This window comes from Larus michahellis, chromosome 1 (genome assembly GCF_964199755.1).
Source record: "Larus michahellis chromosome 1, bLarMic1.1, whole genome shotgun sequence".
NCBI classification, from domain to species: Eukaryota; Metazoa; Chordata; class Aves; order Charadriiformes; family Laridae; genus Larus; species Larus michahellis.
This window is the reverse complement of record NC_133896.1, coordinates 156,605,916-156,631,416: the sequence shown is the minus strand read 5'-3', so window position 1 is coordinate 156,631,416 and position 25,501 is coordinate 156,605,916. Positions and strand designations below refer to the sequence as shown.

At 42.3% G+C, this 25,501-nt stretch overlaps 1 protein-coding gene and 1 long non-coding RNA gene across 3 annotated transcripts; one reads left to right on the top strand and one right to left on the bottom strand.

Annotated features, from left to right (window-relative positions):
• Positions 1 to 426: 426 nt before the first annotated feature.
• Positions 427 to 4,864, bottom strand: LOC141732300 (uncharacterized). 2 transcript variants are annotated; one of them, XR_012584061.1, is made up of 3 exons: positions 4,718 to 4,864; positions 2,190 to 2,576; positions 427 to 1,346 (listed from the first exon to the last, which is right to left on the bottom strand). It is a non-coding gene; the product is annotated as an uncharacterized LOC141732300 (long non-coding RNA). The 2 variants fall into 2 exon arrangements; XR_012584060.1 differs by lacking the exon at positions 4,718 to 4,864 and adding an exon at positions 4,133 to 4,243.
• Positions 4,284 to 24,616, top strand: LAMP1 (lysosomal associated membrane protein 1). Its single transcript, XM_074560999.1, has 9 exons — positions 4,284 to 4,517; positions 13,916 to 14,031; positions 15,389 to 15,602; positions 15,708 to 15,869; positions 19,587 to 19,804; positions 21,469 to 21,591; positions 22,557 to 22,626; positions 22,794 to 22,964; positions 23,603 to 24,616. Exons 1-9 carry the CDS (start codon positions 4,466 to 4,468, stop codon positions 23,740 to 23,742), a joined length of 1,266 nt encoding a protein of 421 aa, XP_074417100.1. The 5' UTR covers positions 4,284 to 4,465; the 3' UTR covers positions 23,743 to 24,616.
• Positions 24,617 to 25,501: the final 885 nt, after the last annotated feature.

Sequence of the window (25,501 nt, the reverse complement as noted above, 5' to 3'; positions counted from 1 at the left end):
GAATGAGTACCGCCTTCCCTTTCTGAACTCAAACTCCCTGGTTCAATGGTTTTAAACAATAAATTAAAAGCAGTGGTGTTATCCTGAAGATGATTGAAATGGTTCTGCCATGAAGCAATGTTAATTGATTAAAAGTGCCAAGATGTGCCGTTTTTAATTGCCATAGACTATAACTCTTGAGCCAAATTACTCTAGCATGGCAATTAAAAATGAGTTGTTCCACGAGCAGTGGAAATAATGAAGCCTGTCTTTCTGTGATGCATGACCTTGGTCCCCTACTGTATCATACCCCCCAAATAACCTCAGGCAGCAGTACCGCAGAGGGTTTGTCTGCTTAGTTCTGCCTTTGTGCTTGTGGGAGCATTGGGAGCTCAGTCTTTATCGAGCTGCTCATATCCACCCCATCCCCTTACCCACCAAACCTACCGAGAATGTCACGATCTCTGAAGATTTTTACTCTTCCAAATGGATCTGAAAGTGGCTTCAGAGGATAAAAAGCGATGGGAGAGATTGACAGGCCAGATGATTGTGACTCTCTTTTTCTCAGGTCCCCATTTTTAATTTGATTTCCTCAAATTTTTCTTCCTCGGATTTTTTATGTGCTGAACCAAACAAGTAAGCACTTAATATATTAGTCAGCATGGTAATCACTTCTTCATAGCAGAACAGCTGCATTTGATGGCTTTTTCGTAGCTGGTGCTAGAGTTTGGCCGAGCATCCACTCTCAACTGGTTTGATGCCGGCTATTTGGTTCCCATGCCCCCGAGTGTATTTGTGCCCACAGGGCAGAGGCTGCTAAATGTTTCTTCCTGGAAGATCACCCAGTGTTGAAGACTTCATCAGGCTGCAGCAAAGTAACAGATTTCCTCTGTAATGCATCTACATTCAGAAGATGTCTTGAAAACCTGGATCTTGGCAATTCAGCATCCTTGGAACAAATTGTGTAGCAGCTTCTATGATATGACAAAAATAACAGCAGAAATCTGGGATACAGGTGGGGGCTCTCCAAACTTACCAAAACCTTTCAATTTAACTTGGTTAAACTTAAACATTCAGATAACTTGTCCCAACATACATGTATTTAAAAATCTTCCTAAATGTGGCATCCTGTCATCTAGCTCAACATTTCCTGAGGGAAAGCGAGTGTGAGAATGCAGGCTGATGGACAAGTTGCAGGTGCTTCCCAAGTCTGGCAATTCCAGCTCTCCTTCCTGCCCACTCTGTGTGTCCTGTTTTCTTAGTTCTGTATTTTAGCTTTTTCTGTATTCCTTCATCTGAACTTGGGTTTATCATTTAACTCCCTTGGTTTGCTGCATCTTCTTTCTTCCTTTCTTTGTGCTGTACATCTTTGAAAAAACAAAAATTACACACCTTTCAAGCAACTTTAGTGCATCGATTTGTTATGCAGATAGACCTATTTGTAGGTTTATGATCTTTGGCAGGTGTGTTAGGGAGAGTGGACTCTGTACTATAATCTTGGTTATCTATTCCCAGCAAGTCTTTTCAGAAAGAAAATAACCGAGTAAAGTGAGATAATACACAGCAAAAGGCTATAGGAAAAACGGAGTCATGTTTTGTGGAAAGTCTTTCCTGGTAAAAATTCCCAGCCTGTGCTCTGTCTTCCATGCTAGTACTCTGCCTCAACTTTGCAGAACAGTTTGTGGTGTAGTGATGGCTCCTAGATCTTGTGGGTATTTCCCATGTTCTTCCCCAGAAGCAGCCATTCTGTGTCCATGGCTCTTCAGAGCCAGGAGGTGTGTCATGATTAATCCAGAACCGTGTGCGTGTTGGTTAGGCAGCAGCTCTGTCAAACAAAATGCGTATGGGCTGGGTATGGACTACATTTCCCCCAATGACAGCACTTATTTGGATGTCTGGGATGTCTATATACCAGCTTTGACAGAAGCTGTAACTTTATGTTTGTATATGTATTACCCTGCTATCAAGTTTGATTGATGTTGGCCAACAAGTTAGTGAGCCATGAGGCTGATTGCCAACATGGTTGCATAAGACTTGTTTCATTAGGAAAACAGGCTAACAAACACTGTGGTAATATTTCTGCTGACAATGACATAGAGATTGGGTTTCGTGCAGTCCCTACAGCACTACAGAAGGCTTAGTAAGCTAACGATCCACAGCACGTAAGATCAACATCATTCTCTACTGATAGCCTTATGTTCTTTACTTACCAGTTTCTTGCCGCAATGCTGTTGCTTGATGCAACTTCTGTATGAATTGGTAGTTATCTAGGCATATGTTATTTTTCAATTTATAGACACCAGTTTTCCAGTAGAGGGGCAGACTACTGCACAGCAAATTTAAACCTGGCGTTGGGCATCCCTCTCTCTTTTGTTTTCTGGCAGACTTCAAGTAGTCCACAGACCTTCCTCCACTCCCAGTGCAGGTTCCAAAAACAGCGATCAAAAAATGAGAACAGATGATGTCCCACCTCCATTAACCTCAACTCTCTGCAGATGACTCATTCAAACACTTGACCAGAGCTGTTCCTTATGTCCTTTTTCAAGCTAACTTCTGCTTTTGGCAATACATGGCATGAACAAAGATTGGTAGAAGTGCTGCAGGGAAAAGAAAACAAACAAAAACATGTCTCTAAAAATGCACAGATAAAAATGCAGCATTAAGAAAGAAATGTCTGTTTGTAGAAATAACACTGAAAAAGAAAGGCAGATCCCCAAGCTACCCTGAAGAGCAAATAAACTTCTCCAGGATGTTTTTGGGAAATAGGAAGTGTTAAGTGAACTGAGACAAATGCCAGGGAAAGGTCATCAAGTTTAGAGCAACTGCACTTGACTTTAGCAGCTGGTAGTAGCTAAATTGCATTTCAAATTGGTTCTAAGTAAAAATGTACTAAGGCACCTTGGGAGCATAAATGATTCTGTCTCAGAACTGATTAATCTGGAGTACGCTGTAATGAGAGGGACGACATGGCAGTCATTTTCAGAAAGCAGAAGTACCCTGCTATTGGCACACTTTCCAGTAGTACTAGAAATAGGATTTCAGTAGCAAAATAAGTACTTCAGAGGTTTCAGATGAAGAAAGTCTACCCTTAACAGCTTAGATAAGAGCATTGAATTACAAAGTGATCAAATGCCCTGGGCTCCCTATCTTCGTTACTATGCTTACATCTGAGAATGCTGATAGACTAACTCTGCCTCTTTTTTTCTCCTAGGTTTTTTTTTTAAAAAAAAGGGTTTCTTAAAACTCTTGTTTATAAAAACATCAGACATCAGAAACTATGTGAAAGTGCAATTAATTTTACCCATGCAACCACAAGTTATTATCAGTCTCTGTTTTGGCTTGGAAGAGGCATGTGAATTGTTACGTATGCACAGGTATACACACATAGATGCATCACTTCAGAGATAATAGATCATTAACTTCCAGTGCTTTTATAAAACTGGGACTGGATTAATTCTAAGCAAGATTGACTGCATTCACCTTAGACTGCCTTTAAACTCAGTGGCAAGAAACACATTCTGGAAGCAATACAGAACTTAGGTGGGTTAATTGCTCACTGAAGCCATTTCTGATGCTACTCTATCACCTCCCCTTTAACACAGGGCTGTCGGTGCTGCATTCCCCCCCAGCTGGGAACCAGTTAAATGCCTAGAGCTGGTAAGGCTGACCTGGGCCTGATGTTCCCCACAGCTCCGATCTGACGCGAGTTACAGGGAAAAGACGTACGACAGTTCAGAGGGACCCCAGACCTCCGAATGCCCACTGCCAAACCTGCGTGCCTCAGGTGAGAGCCGGGCAGGTGGCCTGTGCCAGGGCAGTAGTACCCCAGGGCCAAGCCTGTGTTCAGCCCGTGGTGGGCCTCGACGACGAGGAACCCTGAGAAGCCCCAGGCCCACGCGTTAGTGCTGTCAGCGAGCAGGGCCTGGGGCTGCACTGCGTCAGCCTGGGCGGATGGTGCTGGGTACACGCGTGTGCCCCGGAGTGCGATGGCGAGCAGCAAGTGACCACCCGCCGCCCCTCACATGCCCCCAGGCCCCGCGCCGAAGGACAGGTCGGCGCCCCACGCGCTTGCCACCCGCGCGTGAAAACCCCCCACCCGCGCTCACACAGGCGCGTTCCCCACACAACCGTGAACGCCCCCCTGCACACGCACACGGCCCTGCGTGGGCACCAACCCTCCCGCCGACGCCACGGCCGCACCGCCCCCGCCCCGGCGCCCGTCCCGCCTCAGGGGCGGCCGTTGGGAGCGCGAGCCCCGCCCCCCTGCTCTCGCGAGACCCCCCCCGGGGGGCGCCCGCGGCTCTGGGTCACGTGACGGCGCTGGGGCGGGGCGGGTGACGTCAGAGGCCATATGACCGGCCGGGGCTGTCGCTAGTCTCCCCAGCGCGGTGCGACGCCGCCGCCGCCTCCGCCCCCCGCCGCCACCGTTCCCCCCTCCTCGCCCCGCTCCCGCCGGTGCCGCCTCGCCCCGTCCCTTGCTTCCGCCATGGCTCGGGCGCCCGGCGCGCGGGGGCTGCTCGCGGCGGCCGCCCTGCTCGGTAAGGACGGGGCGGAGGGGGGGGGGGGGTGAAGGGGGCGGCCGCGGCCTGTGGTGCCCGGCGGGGGAGCGGAGCGGGACGGGGGTTGTGGGGAGTGTGTGTCGCGGAGGCCTGGGGCGGCCCCGGGAGCGGCGGCGCTGCTGGACGCGGCACCTGCGCGCCGGCTGTCGCTGGAAACCCACCCGCCCGCCGGCTCCCACCTGCTGTTGCCATTCCGGGGCGGTAGCTCTGACCCGCGGCGGGGCACGACCGGGCCTCCCAGCGGCGGTACCCGGCTGGGCCGCGACCCAGATCCTCTGAGGAGGTCGTCTTTCCCCCTCCCTGCGGAGGGAACCTCCGACAACCGCGGGAGGTGCGGGGGGAGGACGGAGAGGAGGCGGTGGCGGCTGCGCGTTGGCTGGGGGGGAACGGTGTAGCGCCCGGGAACGCTCATCGGAGCATCTGCAGTGGGTCCAGGGGCAGGGGTCCGGGAAGAACCTGGGAATACGCCTTTACCTCTCAGGAGATATGGAAACGCAGGAACTACTGATGTCATGGCTAGGGAGTTGCCCTTTTCTATAGGGCCCGTAATGCTCCCCTACTTAATGGCTTTTATCCTGCCGTATCTTAAGTGAAATCTGAAATGTTGCCGAAACGGAGAGATTTTTAGTGCCTTGAAGAGAAGGTTTGTTAGTGCAGCAAGACTATTTTACGGGGAAGTGTGACTGGCTTGTTTACTGATAACTACCTTGCTTTAGGTTTCTTGCCTTGAAAGCCACATCATGCGACACTATCAAGTTTCTGAAATGTGGCTTTGGCAGCAAAGGAGACTTCTTCAGCAGCTAGCAAAAAAAATTTCTTGAGTAAAGCAGCAGTTGAGAATGGTTATCTGCTGTCATTTTGGAGATTATGACAGCCTCTGAAACTCTTCTAACATTCATTTGGTAGCAAATATCTTTATCATTGTTGATGGTACGTCATTTTCACTGACCCTGAAAGATGTCACTCACAGGGGGCACTGAGCAGTTCAAATATCCAGCTCTTGTGAGCCAGTCTAGTGAGCACAGTGACTTGCAGTGCTGTCTGACTTGCTTTTTAGGATTGACAACTAAAGTGGCGTTGATCTGGTGTTATAGTGAGAATTCTTTGTATTGCTTGTTTAGTATAGTTATGGCTTAAATGAAGAATTGCTTTTATTTGCCTTTTAATCAGTCTGCATAGTTTTTAAGTGGTACCACAGATAATATTTTCTGGGACTGTAGTAGTCTTCCCGTGCTTAATTAGCAGTTACAGGCACAATTTTGTGCATTAGCTTTGTCACTTTCTGGTGTGTAAAATGTGTTGGGTTTCTGCAGCTGAGGCAACAAACTAGTTTATTTTACTACAGAGTAACTGTTTACTGACAGTCAGGGCTTTGTACCAGTGGCTGGTGGCTGGGTTTTTCTACATAACTTTATCCTACAATCTCACAGGAAAACTTTGTGGTGCAAATAGGGACCCCTCCTTGGAGTATAGATAGCCTCTGCCATCTTCTAACAGAGTGTATGTAGGCTGTGGGCTGAGTGAGGGAGGGGAGAAGAATATGAGATAATGAGAAGATACGAGCTGAATTCTGATGTTTTTAGCTTGTTTGCAGCCTTTTAGTCATCTGAGTGAACACAGATGAGGATAAGGCAATGATCACAGGAGGCTGAAGGATTAGCATGGGTGGGTCAGATGTGAAAGCTTGTTTGGCAATACCTTGATTTTTGGAACAATAGAAGTTTTTTTCCCCTCCAGAATACCTCACCACGCCTCGCTTACTGTTTCAGTTTTCCATTCACATTGAGCAGCAAGCACTAAGCTGAATATTTTGTATGTCAGCATTAAGTGTTTCGTGATGAATTTCCTCACAAATATCAAACGTGCATATAGAATGAAGAAAGATTCTGGTAATACAGTGATAAATACAGGGAGAGGGGGCTATGGGAAATGAAGTACCTCCCTTCAAACAGCTGCTGCTGCTTTTTTGAAATACGGAGGAAGATGGTGCTTGTCTGCTGTCGAGCACAATGGGTCAGTTGGGTTTTGTGCCAAGCCCAGCAGAGCTTCTTGTGCTCTTTGGGTCTTAGAGCACCTGTAGTTTTCTTCCTTACTGAAACACAGACACATCAGAGAAAACATTTCTGAAAATCTAAGTTTAGAGTCAGGCATGGATTTGGTGAGTAAATAATGAAGTGTCTGAGATTTGGGGAAGGAAAAATGAGTTTGAAAAGGTAGCATAATGCCATTGCAGTTATTGACACATAGTCCACGTGTTTCTATTGCACAACTCTAGTCTGAAGGGGAATTTCAAACCTTACTACCAGTGTAGGGGTGGCTGAGAGAAACTTGGATAATAAATTCCAGCCAGTGAGTAACTTGGTGTTGTATTGTTTTCCTCAGTTTTGGCATTGCTAGCTGTATAGAACTGAGACTGGGTATCAAGTAGTTTTCCCAGAATACAACCACTTTTACATTGTGTGACTTTTGAAACATTGTTTTACCACATGCTGCCCTTAACATAGTATTTGCTTGATAGCTTCTTTAAGTGTGTTGACACAGTCTCTAAGGATCTGAATTCCTGTGCAAGTCCCAAGCCTGTTGTCATGTGATCGGGTACTCCGCTTTGACTTCAGCAGCTTTTTTGACTTGTAGAGTAACTTCTTACTTGCTGAGTAAGGACTCCAGAGGTTCCCTGACAAGCTGCTTCCAAGACATGATATGCTCCCGAGATTCCTGTTCAGGCTGACTTAGAAGTTTCATTTTTGGTGTAACCTACTTCTAGATTGTTCTGTAGTGAATAGGATGATTTCTAATCAGCAGATATAACTAGGTATAGAGGAACCCTACTCAAAGAAAAGATGGATATTTTATTGAGAATTTGGCTACTGTTATTTCTGTTAAGCCTTTCTATGTCTTAAAGATAACTTCTAGCCCTAAGAAGGCACGCCTTGCCTTTGCTTGTTGCAGCTTAATGTAACAGTTTGTCTTTTCTCTCAAGACATGATTATTTGGAAATTCTTTGAGAAACCTTGGTGCTATAATGAATTTTTTAGTGTTTATTCTCTTTAGTGTGGCAGGAGGCCCTTTTGGGTATGTGAGTGGCATTAGCTACAACAGCTGTTTGAACACTTTGTTACATCATCTTAATTTGAAATTATAGGCCTACTGTTTTAAAATGTATCTTATGTTCTGGTACATCAGGCTTCCATGGTTTTTGTACACCTGACTTGAAGATGGGCTGGTATCGCCTTCCTCCATCTAAGGGTAACAGCTTCTTAACCTTCTCTGTCACTTGATGGCACCACTGGCTGTCAGTACTGCTTTTTCTACTGTAATTCAGTGTGAGAGTTAGTAGTTCCTTGGCAGTAGAGTACAGAGTTTCAAATGTGGTTGAGCTCTGAGCAGCAGGCACTTGTCTAGCTGTTCCCTCTCCAGTGTTCAGGTGTGAGCACAGTAGTCTGCACTTAATATATTGAGGGTTTTTTGTATTGAACTTCAGTAGCTTCTGATTTCTTAACAAGGCAGAATTCAGTCTGTGTATATCTTTACTTTCCTTGGTAGGGGTGAGATCTACTCTCTTCTCAATAGGACTAGGAGAGTGGTTTTACTCAGGCAGTTGTTCTATTATCTTTTTTTCTAATAACCTCTCCTCTGGGGAGGCTTTCTCTTTAAATTGTCAGCACAGTGCTCCTTCCTCCAAATTGTTGTTTGGAGCTGCCAGCTGCCTTGAAGGATGTGTTAGTTTTGTGGTGTGATACAGCAGCACTAACCAGAGCGAGTGCAAAATGAACTTGTGTGAATGCTGAAAAAGATCTAGCCACGGGAGTTCAGACCTCCTGGTGGACTCATGTAATCAGCTGCTGTAGAGCTAGCCCAGGACTTCCTTCCTCTAGATAGGAAACTGTAAAGAAGCTTCATGTGACTAGACTTGATGCAATTGTGCAATTCTCTGGCCAAATGGCAAGTGTACAACTGCTAAATAGCCTTTCCTTTATAATGTTTTTGTACTTGTATAAATTTGTTTTTAAAGACAGAGGTTATTCATCTGCAAACTTGAATTGAGAAACAAAATGTTTACTGCTGTAATGGAGATCAACAATATCAAAAATATAATCTGAGACTGCATGAATTTGTCCCTGTTAGTTGGCAAGGATGCATCTTCTAGGGTTGGATCAGGAACTTGAGATAATCAGGTGCTGCACCTGCACAAGTGCAGCTGATTCTCTTCTCCCTTAAAGTACTCTCATCCATCCTTGAATTAAGCTCTGTTTCCCCTTTTCTGCCACTGTTTGTGTTCAAGTGTGTCCAACAGCAGTTGAAGTGAGTCCAGCCTTGTCTTTTCCTGCTATACTTTCCAGATAGCCAGCCTTCTGAGTCCATTGGTGACAGAGAGGTATAACTCATAATTTTATGGAGACCATCTTGTCTCAAGCAAAGTGGTTCATGCATCAAGTCTGTCAAGGGACTTTCCTGCTTTCAGTTGTTCCCCAGAAATTTTAGGGTTGGTAAATAGTGTGATCTTTAAAAAAATACATTATTTTTTAAGTTCTTTTTTTTTCTGTACTATCCCAAGGTAGTGCGGATTCTGTATCCTAAGGAAGTCTTGACTTGGTCTTCTGAGAAGGGACTTGTACCAGGTGTCCCTCTGGGAGTGGTGCTTATGTTAGAAGACAAGGGATTGGAGGAGAGCATAACTCCTCATGGATTTTCCATTCTCTTCCCTGGCATAGATCTGAGAGTCTGAAGTGGTGACTAAGGTCTCTACTTTGTTCACAAAATGGCACTGAGATGACAGGATCCTTCCGAATGATCAGAACGAGTAAATTACTGGGCACTTCTGTTCATGTGTACAGTGGGAAATAAACCTTCTTTAGATAAGAACCAGTGTCTCTTATCTAGAACCCAAAGAACATCTGGGCAAAGGTGCAGGGCAGCACAGCAGGGCGGTAGCTTGGGTACGAGTGATAGTGCGGTGCCGGCATCAGTCAGCAAGCGTCCCTTACTTTCAGAGTACTGCCGCGCAGTAATTACAGGGTAGGCTGTAGCCGAGGAGAGTCTTTGATGTGTATGAGCAGGCTGTGGGTGTGATACTCTGACCCACTGTCGCAGCGCTTGTGGGGAGCAGTTAGCTGGGCTACGCTGCAACCACGCTTTTCCTCCCTAACGCCATAGTCACTCACTGGAACTGCAGACAGTCCCATCCGCTAGATACCTGTATCACTTAAACTACTAGTGATGTGGAATATGTGCCCAGGTGGATTTGGATGGCTTGCTGCCCTTTCTTCCAAGGGGGAGGCAGAAAAATACTAAATAAGCTTTTACTTATGCAGGAAGCATGAATATAGTAACAAAACCCAGATTACATAAAAGTAGCTTTTGTGTTTTGAGATCCTTTTTGTCAGTGTTCCATGTTTCTAATAAAAACTGGAGATAAAGTAAATCATTAACTATAGTAACTGAAGTCCTCTCTGCAAGCAGACAGTGTAAACAATTGCCATTAATAAATGCTTGCTTTTTTGGAGCACAACAACCATTAATCTTTCTCCCTTAGTAGCTTTCCATTATATGGGAGAGTAACCCAAGGGTAGCTGTACTTGGCAAACAGGATTTTGATTATAAAAAGGTTGAAACCTGAAAGCATCTTTGTGTGGTCAAGAGATGGGGAATCCTGCAATTCTGAGAGGCATATTCCAAAGAGCTCAGGTTTAGGTTGTTCAAATGTGCTAGATTGTTTTAAACTCAAAACTAACAAAACAAACTTTTTGTGATAGGTTTCTTTAAGGCAAATTGTTATATAATCAAGAAGGTAGTAGTTTTGTTTGACTTGGTTATTGTATCTCGGAGTGTTAATATACTCTGCTTGGGTTTTTTTGATGTAGGTAGGTTAGATAAGGAAGGATGCTGGATTTAATTCAAGTAAAATATTAGCCTTGCTTCAACAGTTTTACCTTCAATGTTTTCTTGCATGAGACTATAATTTCAGAAATTAGGTCTAAAGGGAGAGATTATTTTATGATTTTCACTTGAAAATATGCAGCTAGAATAAATACATGAACAGCCCTTTTTTGGAATGTATTAGAATATAAAGGAAGCATCTCAACTAAGTGAAATTTCTTTGCTAGTACATTTTTGGGGATTCCTCTACTAGATATATAATGTAGTATTTCCAGCCAAATGAATAATGAACTTCACAAAACTTAACTTTTTGCTACTGAAAAGTTCTAGGAGCTGTTCAGCAGTATATATCTGAAGTACAGCACTTGCTCTACCACAGCTAGTTGTCACGTAAGGTGCTGCAGTTTATCAAGAAGAGCGTTTAAAGTCTGAAGTTAAACTGGAGGTTGTACCAGTTTTTGTGTTAAATAGCAAAAAATGATACTGTTATGAGAAGTACAAGCAATATTCTCAACTTGTAGATATGCCATGATAAAATTGAGCAATACTTTATGTAACTTAATTAGGAATATTCCCAGGACAGATTGATTCAACATCAGTTTGCTTTTCTGTATTCTTGACATTTTGGCTGTAGGCTCTTACTATTTGTGGGCTGGTGATGATTCATGCATTAATCACTAGTCGACACCGAAACTGCCTTCACAAACTCAACAGCTGCTTTCCTGCCAAACCCAGCGAGCTGTTCCTCTGCCTTAAACTGGCTGGAGCAAAGAGTAGGCAGGACCTTCTTTCCTTCAGTGTCTTGATTTGTTCTTCGGTGGTGGTTTTGCTAATTTTTCTTTGCCCCTGTGTCCCTTATGTTTCACTGTTTCATCTGCATTCCTCCAAGACCGTGGGAGCGGATGATGCAGCAGCACAGTACTCTCTCCAGTTGCCATCCTTGTGCATGTCGGCTTACTCGCAGTGGAACAGCCCCCTTGCCACTTCACTGGGGACAGCTCAGTGTCTCGTGCTGGATACATCTGTCTCATCACTGACACTGCAAATCCAGCAGCCGCTCAGCATTTAAGGAGGAATAGGGCTTTATAGTGTTTGTTCCACACTTAAAAAAAAAAAAATAAATCAGGATTCGTATCATGGTGTGGACTTAACCTTGCAAAAATCTAGTAGTTATGCAGATGGTATTTTTTACTGGTTGTTCACACTATATTATTTAAACTTCCTGAGGGTAATTTGTCAGCTCCTCATTCCCAGAATCTGTCTTCCATTTGGTGCTTTCTGGTACCTCTGCATTGTCTTTTGTTGTTCTCTGAATCATCTATAATGGGCAGGTCTGTCACGTTTTCCTTCAGGTCAGCAATATTTTTCTTAATTGTTTTTCAGTCTTTTTTTCATCTGCATTTCTTTTTAAAACTGTTTTTTTCTTCTTTCATTCTTTTGCTGCCTATTACTTGTTTATTTTTAGCTCTGAAATTGTGAAGATTTTTAATAGCTGTCAAACAAGGTAGTCATCATGCACACTGAAGGCTTTCACCCTAGCGTGTTTTCCACTGGTAGTGTTAGTTCAACTAGCCATGGACTCTTACTCGCTGCTTTTACACTGTTATTTAAGCTGTGCTAGAAACTTTCAAGAAAGTGTAAGTAGCTTGCTTTTGAGAAAACAAGTGCTTGAGTAAAATGTACACAAGTTCCAGATGTAAATTCAAATTGAAGGAAACTTTGCAAATTGGAACTTTCATGTGGAAGGACACTGACTGTTTCTAGAACTGCTCTGAGCTGCAATAAATAACATTTTCTTTGTGAATATATGTTCCTTATTGAACATTGAGCTGGACATAAAGGAAAAGGTAGGACAGTTTTCCTTTGAAATATCAGTTTTCTACACTATCCATTCTTAATCAAGTTCTTTCTTCTGTCTATCTCTGGTTTCAAGTCTAGACTCTTTAAACAACTGGGTAAAGTGTATGAATTCTAGCTTAAGTTTTGATCCCCTTTGGTGCTGGGGGAGGATATATTGTTGCTAAGGGGAAGGCAACAAGGGAAAATACTTGCTGAGTGCCAGAGAAATTCTTTCCAATGTGTTCTTACAACTGAAGGACCTTCAACCAAAGTCCAGCTGACAAAAGTCCAATTTTTCCTAATAATGGTCTTAATACAATTGTACACACCTTAGTTTTGTAGTGAAAAGTTTTAAAATTGGGACTTGCTTTTTGAAAACTTCTTGGAGAGGGAAGCTTAGGTAATGGATAATCCCTCATCTGAATCTTTTTGCTGTATCAGCAGTTGAATGGATTAGCATGTTTGACTCTTTAAAGCTTACTTGCTTGAGATAGTGGTTTATGGCAACTGCTTTTTTTTATCAGGTTTTCTGCAAGAGTGCAGTTGTTGCAAATGCAAGCTGATAAAGTGCTAGCATGTAAATGGTGTGGGCTTTTTGCAGTGAGGTTTGCTTCAGGTGTGTGTGTGTGTGGTGATTGAGAACCAGAAAAATAAAAAAAAATGCTTGTCAATAAAGAACTCGGAACACCTTGGTATGATTTCAGATAACAGGAGCACTGTCCTGTTAGCCCTTACTGCAAATGATGTATGAGAGAGCTGGATTTCTGGCTGTATCCAACCTGCTGCAGTGCATCCTCTAGGTGAAGCTTCATTGTCAGTGGATGCTGGTCTAAGCCCACACTGCTGTCAGAAAGGATGATCCCATGCTCTTCTAGACACAGGCTGTTACCCTGTTAAGTCAGTACTAGTGTGGTCAGTTGTACTAGTGTTCCGAGTGCTAGGGCTGGAGGGGAGCAAGCCGGGGGGTGGTGGTGGGGGGAAAGCATGCTTTTGTCATCAGCTCAATCTGAGGTTAGCTTAAACCAGTCAGGAAGACATAACCTCAGTCTGTGTCAAGGTCTTGGCCCCCATCCTCCTCTCAAATGCAGAGAGTGTGATGACAGTAAAGAGAAGTTCTCCTGGCAAGGGTGGCACGCTCCATCGTGCTATTTTTGGCAGTCCCTCCAAAACATCTGCAGTCAATCCAAGCTTTCTAAATGCTGCATTCAGTGCATGTACAGCTGAGTGTCCTGGTACAGCGGGAATGAAGGCTGCGTGGTGTGCTGCAGCGGGGAAGGCTGAGCATTAATAGGCATGCAGGATCAAATATGCTAAGTCAATTCTGGCTGAAGCTTGCAAAATAGTTGCTGTGTAGGGTGAACACTGAGTGTCTGCCTTCAACAGTATGGCTCGTGTTTGTTGCGAGTTTTTCTTATCCTCTGAGGACCCAGCATGTCAACAGTTTTGGTTTGTGTGGCTTTGTCTTTTTATAAATGGTGTGTTAAATTTGTCCTCTGTTAGTGATGTTGAAGCTAGTATAGAGACTGTTAATGCCCAAGTTTCCAAACTCAGATGCTGTTTAGGATGTACTCCTAAAAGGTGCGGTTGTACATATTTGTCTCTTTGGGATCAAAAATAAAAACTTACATGATACCAAGTTAACCACTTACTGTTCTTAACAGGCTTTTTACAGGCTTCCTCTTCATTTGAGGTGAAAGATTCAAGTGGTAAGGTCTGCATAATCGCTGATCTGACAGTAGCCTTCTCAGTGGAATACAAAAGCAATGGGCAAAAAGAGGTAAGGGGTTATCTCACTGCTTGTCTCTAACTTGTCTTTATAAACTGTGGTATTTCTGCACGTATGCAGTCTTTAAACTTTGAACAAATATTTAAGCGTGAAAAACTACTTCAGTAAAGATTTCCCTCCTCCCAGTCCAGTTGCATCAGCTTTTCATTTCTTTATTACTGATGCTGCTTCTCATTAAACAGGGTTAAGGCCGCTTGAAACCACCACAAACGATACATGTGTGAAATTACTTTTGTGACTGAAATTCCACACCAGTCCTATTGGTAGCAAAAATGGCTTTCATTGGAACTATAAAGAAAAAAAATGCTGCCATTTGTTTGTGAATTTGGTCATACTTACATGGACTAAATTGGAACTGAAATTGCTGTTGGCACGTAGCTTTTAAACTTCCCTGAAATCTGTGATCTTCTCGCAGAGCAAATATCTAGCTTTCAGTGTATCTACAGACCAGTGCAGTGCATACAAGTTGTTCCATATTAACAGCAAAAGCCTGTTAAAGGAAAGTTAAAATTTTTTATTCACAAATACTCTGCTGTTCAGTTTACTTTTTTTGGTATCTTTACTGAACAGGGGTTGTGGATTACTTATAATCTCATTGCAGTTGCATGTTTTGAGGCACTTTTGAAGTTGATTTTTTTTCTTCCTAGCTATCACTGTAATATCAGATTAAAAAATCCCACTGCTTTGCTGGTCGTGCGCTTTCTGTATGTGATTTGAGCTGAGAGTTACGTTGCATAGTCCACTTTTTCAGTGGTGCTGATGGTCTGAAATCCTGTTGATACTGGTATGCAAGTTTGCGTTCAGAGGTGACTGCTTTCATAACATGTTTTTGTCTGTTTCTTCTTGTAAGCAGTAAGCTCAGAACTTTCCAGGATACAATACAATACAGACAATACAACATCAATTATATTGGTCTTCAGGTACCAAGTTACTTCCCAGTATGTAGTAAACTATGTGGGCTGTAACACTTGCTTTTCTTCTTACTCAATTGTACTACAAGAAACAAAGCTTAAATTCTCCCATTTCTTCACATGTCCAGAGTTTGCCAGATTTGATTCACCTAGTACAGAAGTACCTATGAATTCATAGTGCTAGTTTGGGGGGGCGGGGGGGAGTCTCAGAGGTGCTGTGAGTATGTACTGTTTTGTCCTCAAATTTCAGAGAACGATGTTCTTAGAAATCCAAGTGTCAGCAACATGCTACTTGCTATATACAGGTGTATAAGTAGACATCTTATATATGAATGTCAACTGTATGCTTTGTAACAGTTTCCTAGGATATTTAAGAAGCAGTTAGGAAAAGCTGTTACATTGTCCCATTTACAAGTGTTTTGTTTTCTGCCCCACAGTTTGCACACTTCTTTCTTCCGCAAAATGCTACAGTAGAGCAAGAGAGCTCATGTGGTAATGGTAACACATCTCAGCCAGTTCTGGTATTGGGTTTTGGAGCAGGACATTCACTAAGCCTGAATTTCTCAGAAAATGCAGACAAGTACCAAGTCGAAGAGATAGTTTTCCACTACAATCTGTCAGATGCAACTTTATTCCATAATTCAACTGCAGGTAAAACAAAAGCTTGCTGTTCTCATTTTGTAACCCTTCCAGATGTAATATCGATTTGTTTATGTAAATACTGTTACATACTAATGCAATGTAATCTTTTTACAGGAGGAACAAAGAAAGTATCACATAAAACTACTATTCAGGCACATCTGGGCACAAAATACAGGTGCATCACCTCCAAGCAAGTCAATATGAAGAATGCGAACGTTACTTTTAGCAATGTTACTTTGGAAGCCTATCTCACAAATGGCACTTTCAGTCTGAACAGTAGGTATCTTGTAGCAGAAAATTTACTTGGTGAGGTAATATTTCCAATAACAGATTATTTCTTTTTAAGTCCTGAGTAATCATGTTTAGGCAGGTACAAACTGGATCTAAAGCTCTGAGAGCAGCATCTTTTGAAATGAATAGACCTGCCTCAGGTTTTCTCTGTAGGGGTGTCAGCATCCATGGCTAGAAGACAGCGTGCTGTTTTCCCATGGGTTTTGTACAGGTATTAGGGAACATTCCTTCTGTTCACGAGTATTTATGGGTGTAAACATGTGCTGCAGTAGGTCGACTGGGCACGTGGCCACAATACTAGTTTTAAGAAGTATCTGATAACTTCCAAGCATTATGCCTCTACCAAAGTAGTTTGAACTAGTTACTGTGTGCTCTGGGGAAGATTAGTGATATAATGTCAGACAGTAGAGAACTGGTCTATAGGGAGCAGTTATGTTCATCTTCTACAGGAGGCCTTACGTAAGCTGTAACAGTGATGTTCTTTCTCTGTCAGGCTCAATCACAAAATCACTTTTTGTCCTGATTGCTTGTATTGAAAAGGATTTTTTCATTTGACTGCTATACTGATTAGAAGACAAACAACTTCATGGTGTGTTCATGTCCTTGGCTTCTGTGGCAACAGTCTTCAGTTTATATGGCTCTTGATGTTTGATCACCTGTGGTATCTTAGGGAGTGATAAATCTTTGCCTTACTTTTGGGGCAAGTAAGAGCTCTGATCTCCTTTGGGAAATGTAACCTTTCTTTCTTATGTTGTTAATCTCATTTATGCACCTGTTGAAATGAATCTTAAAAACTAGGGTAGTCAGTGCCAGCATGCGATGGATACATTGAAAAAGTGCCTTCTACAGGAGTATCTATATCTTGTCCTGTGTCTCTGAAAAATACCTTGTCTGATGCATGGCAATACTGGAGTTGACTTCTTTTATGGCTGTCTCACGCGAGTGGTTCGGATTTCAGTGTGTATCATTCTCTTGATCAGTGTTTTCCGTTCAGTGAACTAGTTTGCAGCAAAGATGTGGACCTACATTTGTAACTTTAAAAAAAAAAAACAACCTGATTTCTATTGCGCCAGTCTTCAGAACCATCTCATTTTCTAAATATGGTGTCTTGATCCAGTTGTTATACCAGATAAGTATGAGAAGTGATCACTTGGCAGCAGGCTTGAACATAAGCCATGATATTGGAAAAAGACGGTTTTCAAATTTCTATACAACTTCGATAAAATCTCCTTACTGCGTAATAATTTTTAACGCCACCTGTTATCTGTTCTTACATAGTCCTTGGTTAAAAAAAAATCAGTATTGCGTTATTTTGGGTGTTCCATATGCAATATAAGTTTGTCAGCCTTTGTTTTCTATTCCTAATTTCTTATCTTTTTAGATTAATATACATACTTTAATTTGACAGGATCACTTTCACAGAGATGCTTTTCTCCATCCTGTGGTATCACTGTCTTGAACCTACTGGTCCTCATAAAAACCACGTGATTTCCTATGATCCTGGGGTAGATGCTGTTTGGTCTGAGTTCAAGGTTTGGGGGTGTTTTTTACTTGTTTTTTGTTTGTTTCCACATTCCTGTTACCCATACTGCCATGCTTAGTTTTTTTCCTGAAGTTATCATCCCTAACTTTTTATTATTGTCTTGGGACTGCGCACAGGTAATTTCTTTTTCTATTCTGCTGCACAATGAGCTCTCTTTCTTGATTTTTTTTTTTTAATTCAGATGGTTAAAGAATTCTCACTTTATCTTTTTTTTAAATCTTGACCCTGAATCACCTTGCTCTTTCCAGATCAGTTCCTTCTTTCCACTCTTGTAGGCTTGAGACTTCCCATGTCCTTTTGCCAGCTAGTTATTGATAAACTTTAGATCTGGAATTCTCCCTTAACCTTTTTTCCCTGCAACTCCTTCATTAGTGAATATTTCTGCTGGTGATCTGGGTGAGGCTCATTGAAGGGAAGAAGAGTCAGTATTCAGCGCATCTGTGCATCACTAGTAATGGTAACTTCTGTCAGCGTGCCTAGAAGTCAGTGACTGGGGTTACGGTAGTGATTATCTGCAGCTCTGAAGAAAAGGAGGCTTTAATTTTATCTGTTAGTAGCTTTGTCAGCTGCTTTCCTGTAACTGTCAGAAAGACATAAGAATTTGTTTCATCTCCAAATCTGTCTTGAAGAGTTGTGAGGAGATATGCTGTAAATCAGTTCAGTAAAAATATCAAGACTCCACCCTAGGACAAACTTCCACTTGAAGTGACTTGGTCATTTCTATCTCTGCCAACTTGAGTAAGAGGCTGTATGTGTTGTGTCTTGCAGATGGAGGGAAATTCTCCATTGAAGTACCAAGTAAAGCTGATGTTTGTTTTATTTGTTAGGAAATTAACACATTTTGGGACCTGACCAGTATCTGTTAAGCCTACAAAAGATAGGGTCACTCCTCCGTTCATCTACCTTTGCTCTGCTCTTTTCAGAAATGACTTTCCAGAAATGGAGTAGAAATAGGAAAGGATGCTATGTTGGATCTGTGTGAGCTCAAAGGTGTGATTAGAGTTCCTCTTTCTGAGCTGTAACTGAAAGTTAAATTGCTGTTTAAGTTCAGAGGCTGTTTATTAAATATCTAGGATCTGTAAGATATGTATAGATTAAATTTTAGAAGTAGGCCCTTTGAGACAGAATTGACTGCTGCTGCAGTTGTTGTCATCCTTATAAAGTTGCAAGCTGTTATCCCTGACATGGGGAGATGACCTTGGCTTGGAACATGAAAGCCTCTACTACAGTAATGTCTTCGCTATGACCTTTGGTTTTGGCTTAGATGTTCAATGCAGGAACCTTCTTGGTTTCCAGATCAAGTTAAGATTGTACTGCCAGGTGCTTCTGAGTACGCTGGCAAATAAATCAGTCACTGTTCTTTCTCTCTCCTTTTGCCTTGGAAGTTGCTGCTGAACTGGATGGAAAGAGAAGGCAGTCTTGCACATCTTCACTCAGCCTTGTACCCCTCTGGTGGTGTGTGGTTACTAATGCAGGACTAAAGGAAAGGGTGGATGTGAGACGCACAGGGAGAGGATATAGCAAACCATTTGCCATCAGAAGCAGTGTCATAGAATCCCTTTGTTAAGGGTAGAAGAGCCTCAGCATTGTTATAATGACTTGAGAGAACCAGTGGTATTTTATGTTACTGTGGGTATTGCCAAAATAATGACATAGGGTCCTCACAGCCTGGTAGTGTAACTGAGGGAGGGAGGGGAAGGAGAACACCACATCTCCTGGGAGACCACTTTAACAACAGGCAGGAGAACTGTTCTTTTATTTCTAGCACGCAAGTGCCCAGAGTGTCTGAGGGATAGTCATCTCAGCCTTGCTGTGAACATACAGCAGGAACGCTGGCTCTGCCAACACAGCAGTATCTTACTTATCCTGACTTGATGAAGTGAAACGATGCCCATGAATAAAAGCACATGTGGTTAACTTCTGTAAATAACAGCAGAGGTGTCGCTTTCACATGCCAGGCTTTAAAAGCGTCTCACGCTTTTCAGCAAGACTTTAGGTAAGGCTTTACCATTGTGTTTCTCAGCTTTTATTATCTTTTTTTATTGGGAAAAGCTACTTAAAATTGTATTCTCCTTTCCCTTGGGGATTAAAAAGGTAGAGCATCACACAGCTGTGTGGTTATTTTTTTTTTGGTATTGACTGTTTTCCTTTCTCTCCAGAGACAGAATGTGCTGAAGATATGGTCTCTACTACTGCTGTAGTGCCTACAACTCCTAAACAGACTACTGGCCAGGTTCCAACAACTAACCCAGCACCAACTGCATCACCCCCCAATCCTGCAGTTGGTAAATACAATGTGACTGGTTCAAATGGAACCTGTGTACTTGCCTACATGGGGTTACAGCTTAATATCACCTATCTGAAAAAAGATGGAAAGGTACACTTTTTTCTTTCTTCAAAACCTTCAGATTCCTTCTTTGGGGAAAACTTGGTAAACTATTACAGGCTAACTTTTTTTCTATAAAAATCACAGTTCTTTGTAGTATTCATCCATGATTGTCCTCTATTTGAGTTGTTTAACTTGGACTAGATGAGTGATGATTCAAACAGTTCTCTTCTACCAAAAGTGGTCATTAAAGATTTTTCCATTCAGTAAGAGAATTAAACTTGTCTGTCAAATCCAGTAAGTGTATATGGCCATTCCACAGAAGCAGTAAAAATTAAGATATGAATAGGGGGAATCTTATTATCAAAGATGCCATCTAAACAAGATTTTTAAACTGTTAAATAAAATACAACAAGTTGGCCTGAGCCACCTGAATGAACACAGTGAATGACTACTAGAAGGGGAAATTATTATTACTGTAAAACTGGACAGGCTTGTGACTTTGTTAACTTTCAGACAGCACTGAAGAGGCTTGGGTTTGACTTTAATGCTTATGAGCTCCTTAATGGCTGATTTTAACAGCAAAAATGCTACATGGTTTCTGTAAGATCCAGCCCTGGCACAGGTTCTGTCCCTCCATTGTTGATGCAAAGTCCAGCTTGTGTCATGAACAAACCTGTTGCCTTCTAACCAGTAAAGCAAAGCTATGAGCATAATCCCAAAGGGACCGCTGAGGGCGCTCAGTAGGAAACAATAACCGAGGGTCAGCAAACCTTGATGTTCAGTAAAGCTTTGTTATAAGGACCTTTGATCACAAGCTGCTTTTTCCTATCCTGTGGCTTAATCTGAGGTAACGAGGACGAATGCAGGCAAACAAATTATGGCTGCTTTTGTGTAGTTTAAGTTGGATCTTGGTGATGAAAGACCTGGTGTGAGGAGGGTGGTGTCTGTATATGATTTAGCTGCTTAATGCTGTATGTGGTGGTACGAAGGAATCTATTGCTGACCGAGGGGTAAAAGCATGAGCACTGATAGCTGCTGTGTGGCTGTACCATAGCTGGTTGGGATGGACTGTGTTTTAGCCACCTTAATCGTGTGACATTCTGTAAGCTGTGTCCTGTAGCATGGCATTCTAGCTCTGCTGGAACAGCTGACTTCTAGGGTAATGACCAGTGAGAAGGTGGCAAATAGGTTTTCCAGTCACATGAGGGTCAACTAAAGAGCTACAGAAGGTTTCTGTTGGATCGTTCAGCAAGTGCATTTACCCACAGCAGATACAGGACAGTATAAAATCATGTACCATGGGCAAAGCTAAAGCATTTTGAACTGAAGTGACGTGCAAGATCATGTTCACAGGCAGTTCCCTTGGTTATGTCAAAGCAGTATTTTATAGCTTGTTGCCCCCAACATAGTGGTGGTTACTAATGTTTTTCCTTATGCTGCTAGGACCAAAGAAGTTTAGTGTGGAGAAGGCAGCAGGATATTGGCCATGGGCTGCAGAAAGCTTTTTTTTTTCAGGCATGCAAAGATGCCCTTTGTTCTCTGTACCAGCCTGGTAACTCGGGTAACTTGCACATATCTGCCCAGTTGTCTGTAAAATGTGTGGGCAAACACAGCATTGTATGCATGTGAGTACAAGCAAGCTAGGAGTTGACTGAATGTATGGTGATGTGTTAGTCTCTTCAAATGTCGTAACTGATCTTCTTCTCCCCTAGATGGGATTGGATTTGCTGAATTTCATACCACATAATACAACTTCTTCTGGGACATGTGACAACACATCTGCTGCCTTGAATCTGACTTTTGACAAAACAAGGGTTATCTTCCGCTTTGCATTGGTAAGAATCTCTAGACAAAGTGTGTAGGGTCTGCAGGACTTCTCATGTAAGAGAACTAATTGGGGCAAGTACAAGAGAAAAAAGATGCAACTAAAGGAAGGGGAGTAAGTAATTCCTTTTCTTTTTTTAGTACTAGGATTTAGAGGGTTTAATACTTGATAACTCCTGTGAGGAAAGAATATATATGTGTATGTACACAAACATATGTAGAGACAGACATCTATTTCGTTTGGAATGGGAATTTCTTTTAGGATTATATTGCCTGCTCTCTAAAGCATCTTGCCCAAACCAGGAACAGCTCTGCTGTAGCAGAGGAATAGCCTGTGACACATAGGTGTCTCATCTAATCGTATGAGTCTGGAACTGGACTTAAATTCTCATTAATATTCTGTGTACAGCCCAAGAGCCAAGTGTGCTTGTCTTACGGACTCCTATGATGGCTGGAAATCCTGTTTCCCACAGCCCTGCCTCAGCGCTCTATTAGAGCTGTGTACCCTTGAGGACTGAATCCACTGTGTGCATCAGCTTCATACTGCTTTTAATACTCGCAGGATTGATCAAACGTGATCACCTAGACCTGTTATTAAATGACTCTCCACATCTCCGTGGGGTACCAAGCTCCTTTAAAGCTGTATCTGTAGCACAGGTGAGATCATTGCACTAGTCTGGTCAAGGCATGGCTGGGACTATACCTTTAATGTGGAGATCAAGTCAGCAGGCTGAGGAGTGACAGTCCCTCTTTCTCTGCCTCCCTTTCCTCCCCCGTGGTAATTTTCCCTAAGGTGCGTACCTCCTATAGCTTTTCCCTCTAAAAGTGCAACTAAGCTCTTCCTTGGAGTGATAATCCCAGTTGTGGACTACCCTTTGAAAACCCTTCTTAAAACGCGTGCAGAATTGAACTGGAGCGTTAACAGCTTATGTTGTACATCACGAATGTAAATAACTATTGGTTTCTTTTTTACAAGAATGCAAGTACTGAAAAATTCTTCCTGCAAGGTGTGAGTGTAAGCACGACTCTGCCTTCTGAAGCAACAGGTAGGGACTTTTAAGTCTGCTTTCAGTGACGACTACTATAAATATTAAGGGTTGCCTGCATTAAGTAACGGGTTAGAAACGTTGGGGATGAATGCATGGAATTTAAGCTCAATGAGCTTACAGCTCCTGCTCTTCAGGATTCCATAAGATGACTTTCTCTTATGTAGTTGCAAAGTTTGAAGCATCGAACAACAGCATGAGTGAGCTGAGAGCTACAGTGGGGAACTCCTACAAGTGCAGTGCAGAGGAGAATCTCCAGGTCACAGACAAAGCCCTTGTCAACGTATTTAATGTTCAGATCCAGGTTTTCAAGATTGACGGAGACAAATTTGGGGCAGGTAAGAGGTTTACATTTGTGGAGGGGGGAACCGAAGATTTGTGAAGTGCCCTTTGATATAAACATGTAATATTCTGTAGTCAAAAGGCAGCTGGTGGGTGCTGCGCTTAGTCTCTGCGTGCCCTGTTACAGATGTTGTGGGGGCTAGTGCGAAAAGTATGTAAAAAGCTTTGAAATACTTAGGACTTTTTCCTTGTGGTCCAGAGAAGAGTTAAGGAAAAGCGCTAACTTTCCCTCCTAACTCTGTGCAGACAGTTGCATGAAAGGGGCAAAGTTCTGGGAAGTTACTGACTCTTTTAGTTAATGTTGTACTCTGAGACCGTGGGTAAAGCAAAATGGCTAGGGGAGTTGCATGGATGTTATTTATGATGGCTAAGCTTGTGTCTAACAGTAACAGTTCTTAGAGAAGGAATCAATTATTATGAATCTCTATATTGTGCATATAACTGTTACTAGAAAGACTTTGTGCCGGACAATCATAATTAGTGGACTTCCCTTCCTTTTGGTTGTCAGCAAGCTAAGCTAGAAGTTAACTTTAGACAGTTTTATCAATGTGGTGAGAGCATAAGCTCAAGTTCTGGCTATAGCCATCTGTTGGTGCACTAGTGCCTAACATGGGTCTTTTTTCTCTCTCTTCAGTGGAAGAATGTCAACTGGATGAAAATAACATGCTGATACCTATAATAGTTGGTGCAGCCCTTGCTGGTCTTGTTCTAATTGTCTTGATTGCTTACTTGATTGGCAGAAAGAGGAGCCATGCTGGATATCAAACAATTTAATGACTTGCACTAAAACCCAGTGTAGATGAAAGCAATTGCAAGAAGCTGGGACAAAAAAACCCCACACATTTCCCCTGAGCTAAGATTGATATTGTAAGGGAACACCTTTTCTTGCCAATTGCTTCTTCTTAAAGTCTGCTTTATTAAATGTGAAATCATCTTGCAGCATTTAACTATGCACAAAAATAACTTCTGAAAATTCTGGTGTTTAATTTTGCTAACTAGTTTAAATATTTACCCACTTAGAAACAAGCTAAAAGTTTTTAAGGGTGCTTTTTTGGAATTGGCATAAGGTAATGTCAGCTAAAGATTCCAGAGAGGGATGTTGCTAATTCACACTGACTCAATTTCAGAACTCTTAACAAAGGGAAAAGGTTCATTCTTTGTACTGCTGCCATCCAGCGATGATGATAGTTATACTGATGATGCATCTAAAGGAATTTAGTAACAACTGACAGAATTGAAATTTAAAATCTGAACTCCACCATGTCTCTTAGGTGTGTATTTTTTACTAAGCTTTAAACTCGATGCCTGGCATATGCAGGGTGTGAACAACGCAATACTCAAACCTGACAGGAACTCTTTATGATTGGACGACTCCCCTGTTTGATATTTTTGATGCTCTGCCAGCTTGTTAGGAGCTGGTACTTTTTTAAAATGGGTGTTATTTTTATTTACCTTTTTTTGTAAAGTGATTTCTGTTTCTTCTGTTGGAAGGTCCAGAGAGATCCTGTTACTGCACATGTGTACAATATAGATCTCAATCTGCTGATTCTCTTGCTTTAAACTTGGCTGGGGGGTTGTACACTTTAAGGATCAGTTCTTATGTATGCATTGCCTGTAACAATGCTAATAAAGACACTTTTTTTCTGTATGTCTTAGTGTTGCTGATTGCTCTTAAAAAATTTGATCGTTTAATGAGTACTAAAGCTTTGGTTTGGCTCTACTTTAAAGCTTTAAACAACCTTAGTGTGGAGTTATTTTAAACAAGTGTGTTTTTTTTCTCTGTCACACAAAGGTGAGGTTGAACTGTGTATGCATCTTCGGAACAGCCCCTTGTTTTGGACTTTATGTTTGTAAACAGGTACAGCTTCTGTGTATCAGCAACCAGAGATCTGGAGAAGTTAACTCTTCCACTAAATTGCTGCTTACTGAGAAATGTCAGTATATTGGTCTGTCCTGCCAAACATAGCTTTCTGAAAGTGCTGCTAAGATACTTAGTTATAAGGACTTGTAAATGACACTTCAGGTTTTATTTTGAAGTTGGATTCTTACCACAGAGTAGGAAACACGTGTCTCCTGAGGTCTGTGTGTGTTGTAATGTGCTTGGAAATGAAGCTTTGTGTCTAAAGCTTCCTTGATCTCCCTCCTGCAGTGATGTTTTGCTGTTAACAGTTACTAGCTACCCAGGGCAGGAACCAAGACACAGTGAAGCATTGCACAGAACACTATTCTTCTGCCAGGGAGAACTGAACACACGGCAGTAAGGCTGGCATACTTTGGACCATCTGCCCTGCTACCTTGAAGGTACCTGGCAATTACAGATTTTGCCAATAGTGAATAAACTAGTATTTCATCTAATACCTGGTGATGTACAAAAAGTATGGTACTGCTACTGTGCTTACAATTTGGTACTCAAAGACAAAGGGATAGCTTGGAATCATACTGTTGAGTAGCTGTCTTTACTTACCTAGGAGAGCACTCATCTGCTTCCTCTGAAAAGTTGTGGGGTTTTTTTTCCCTGCTGAGGAATGAAAGG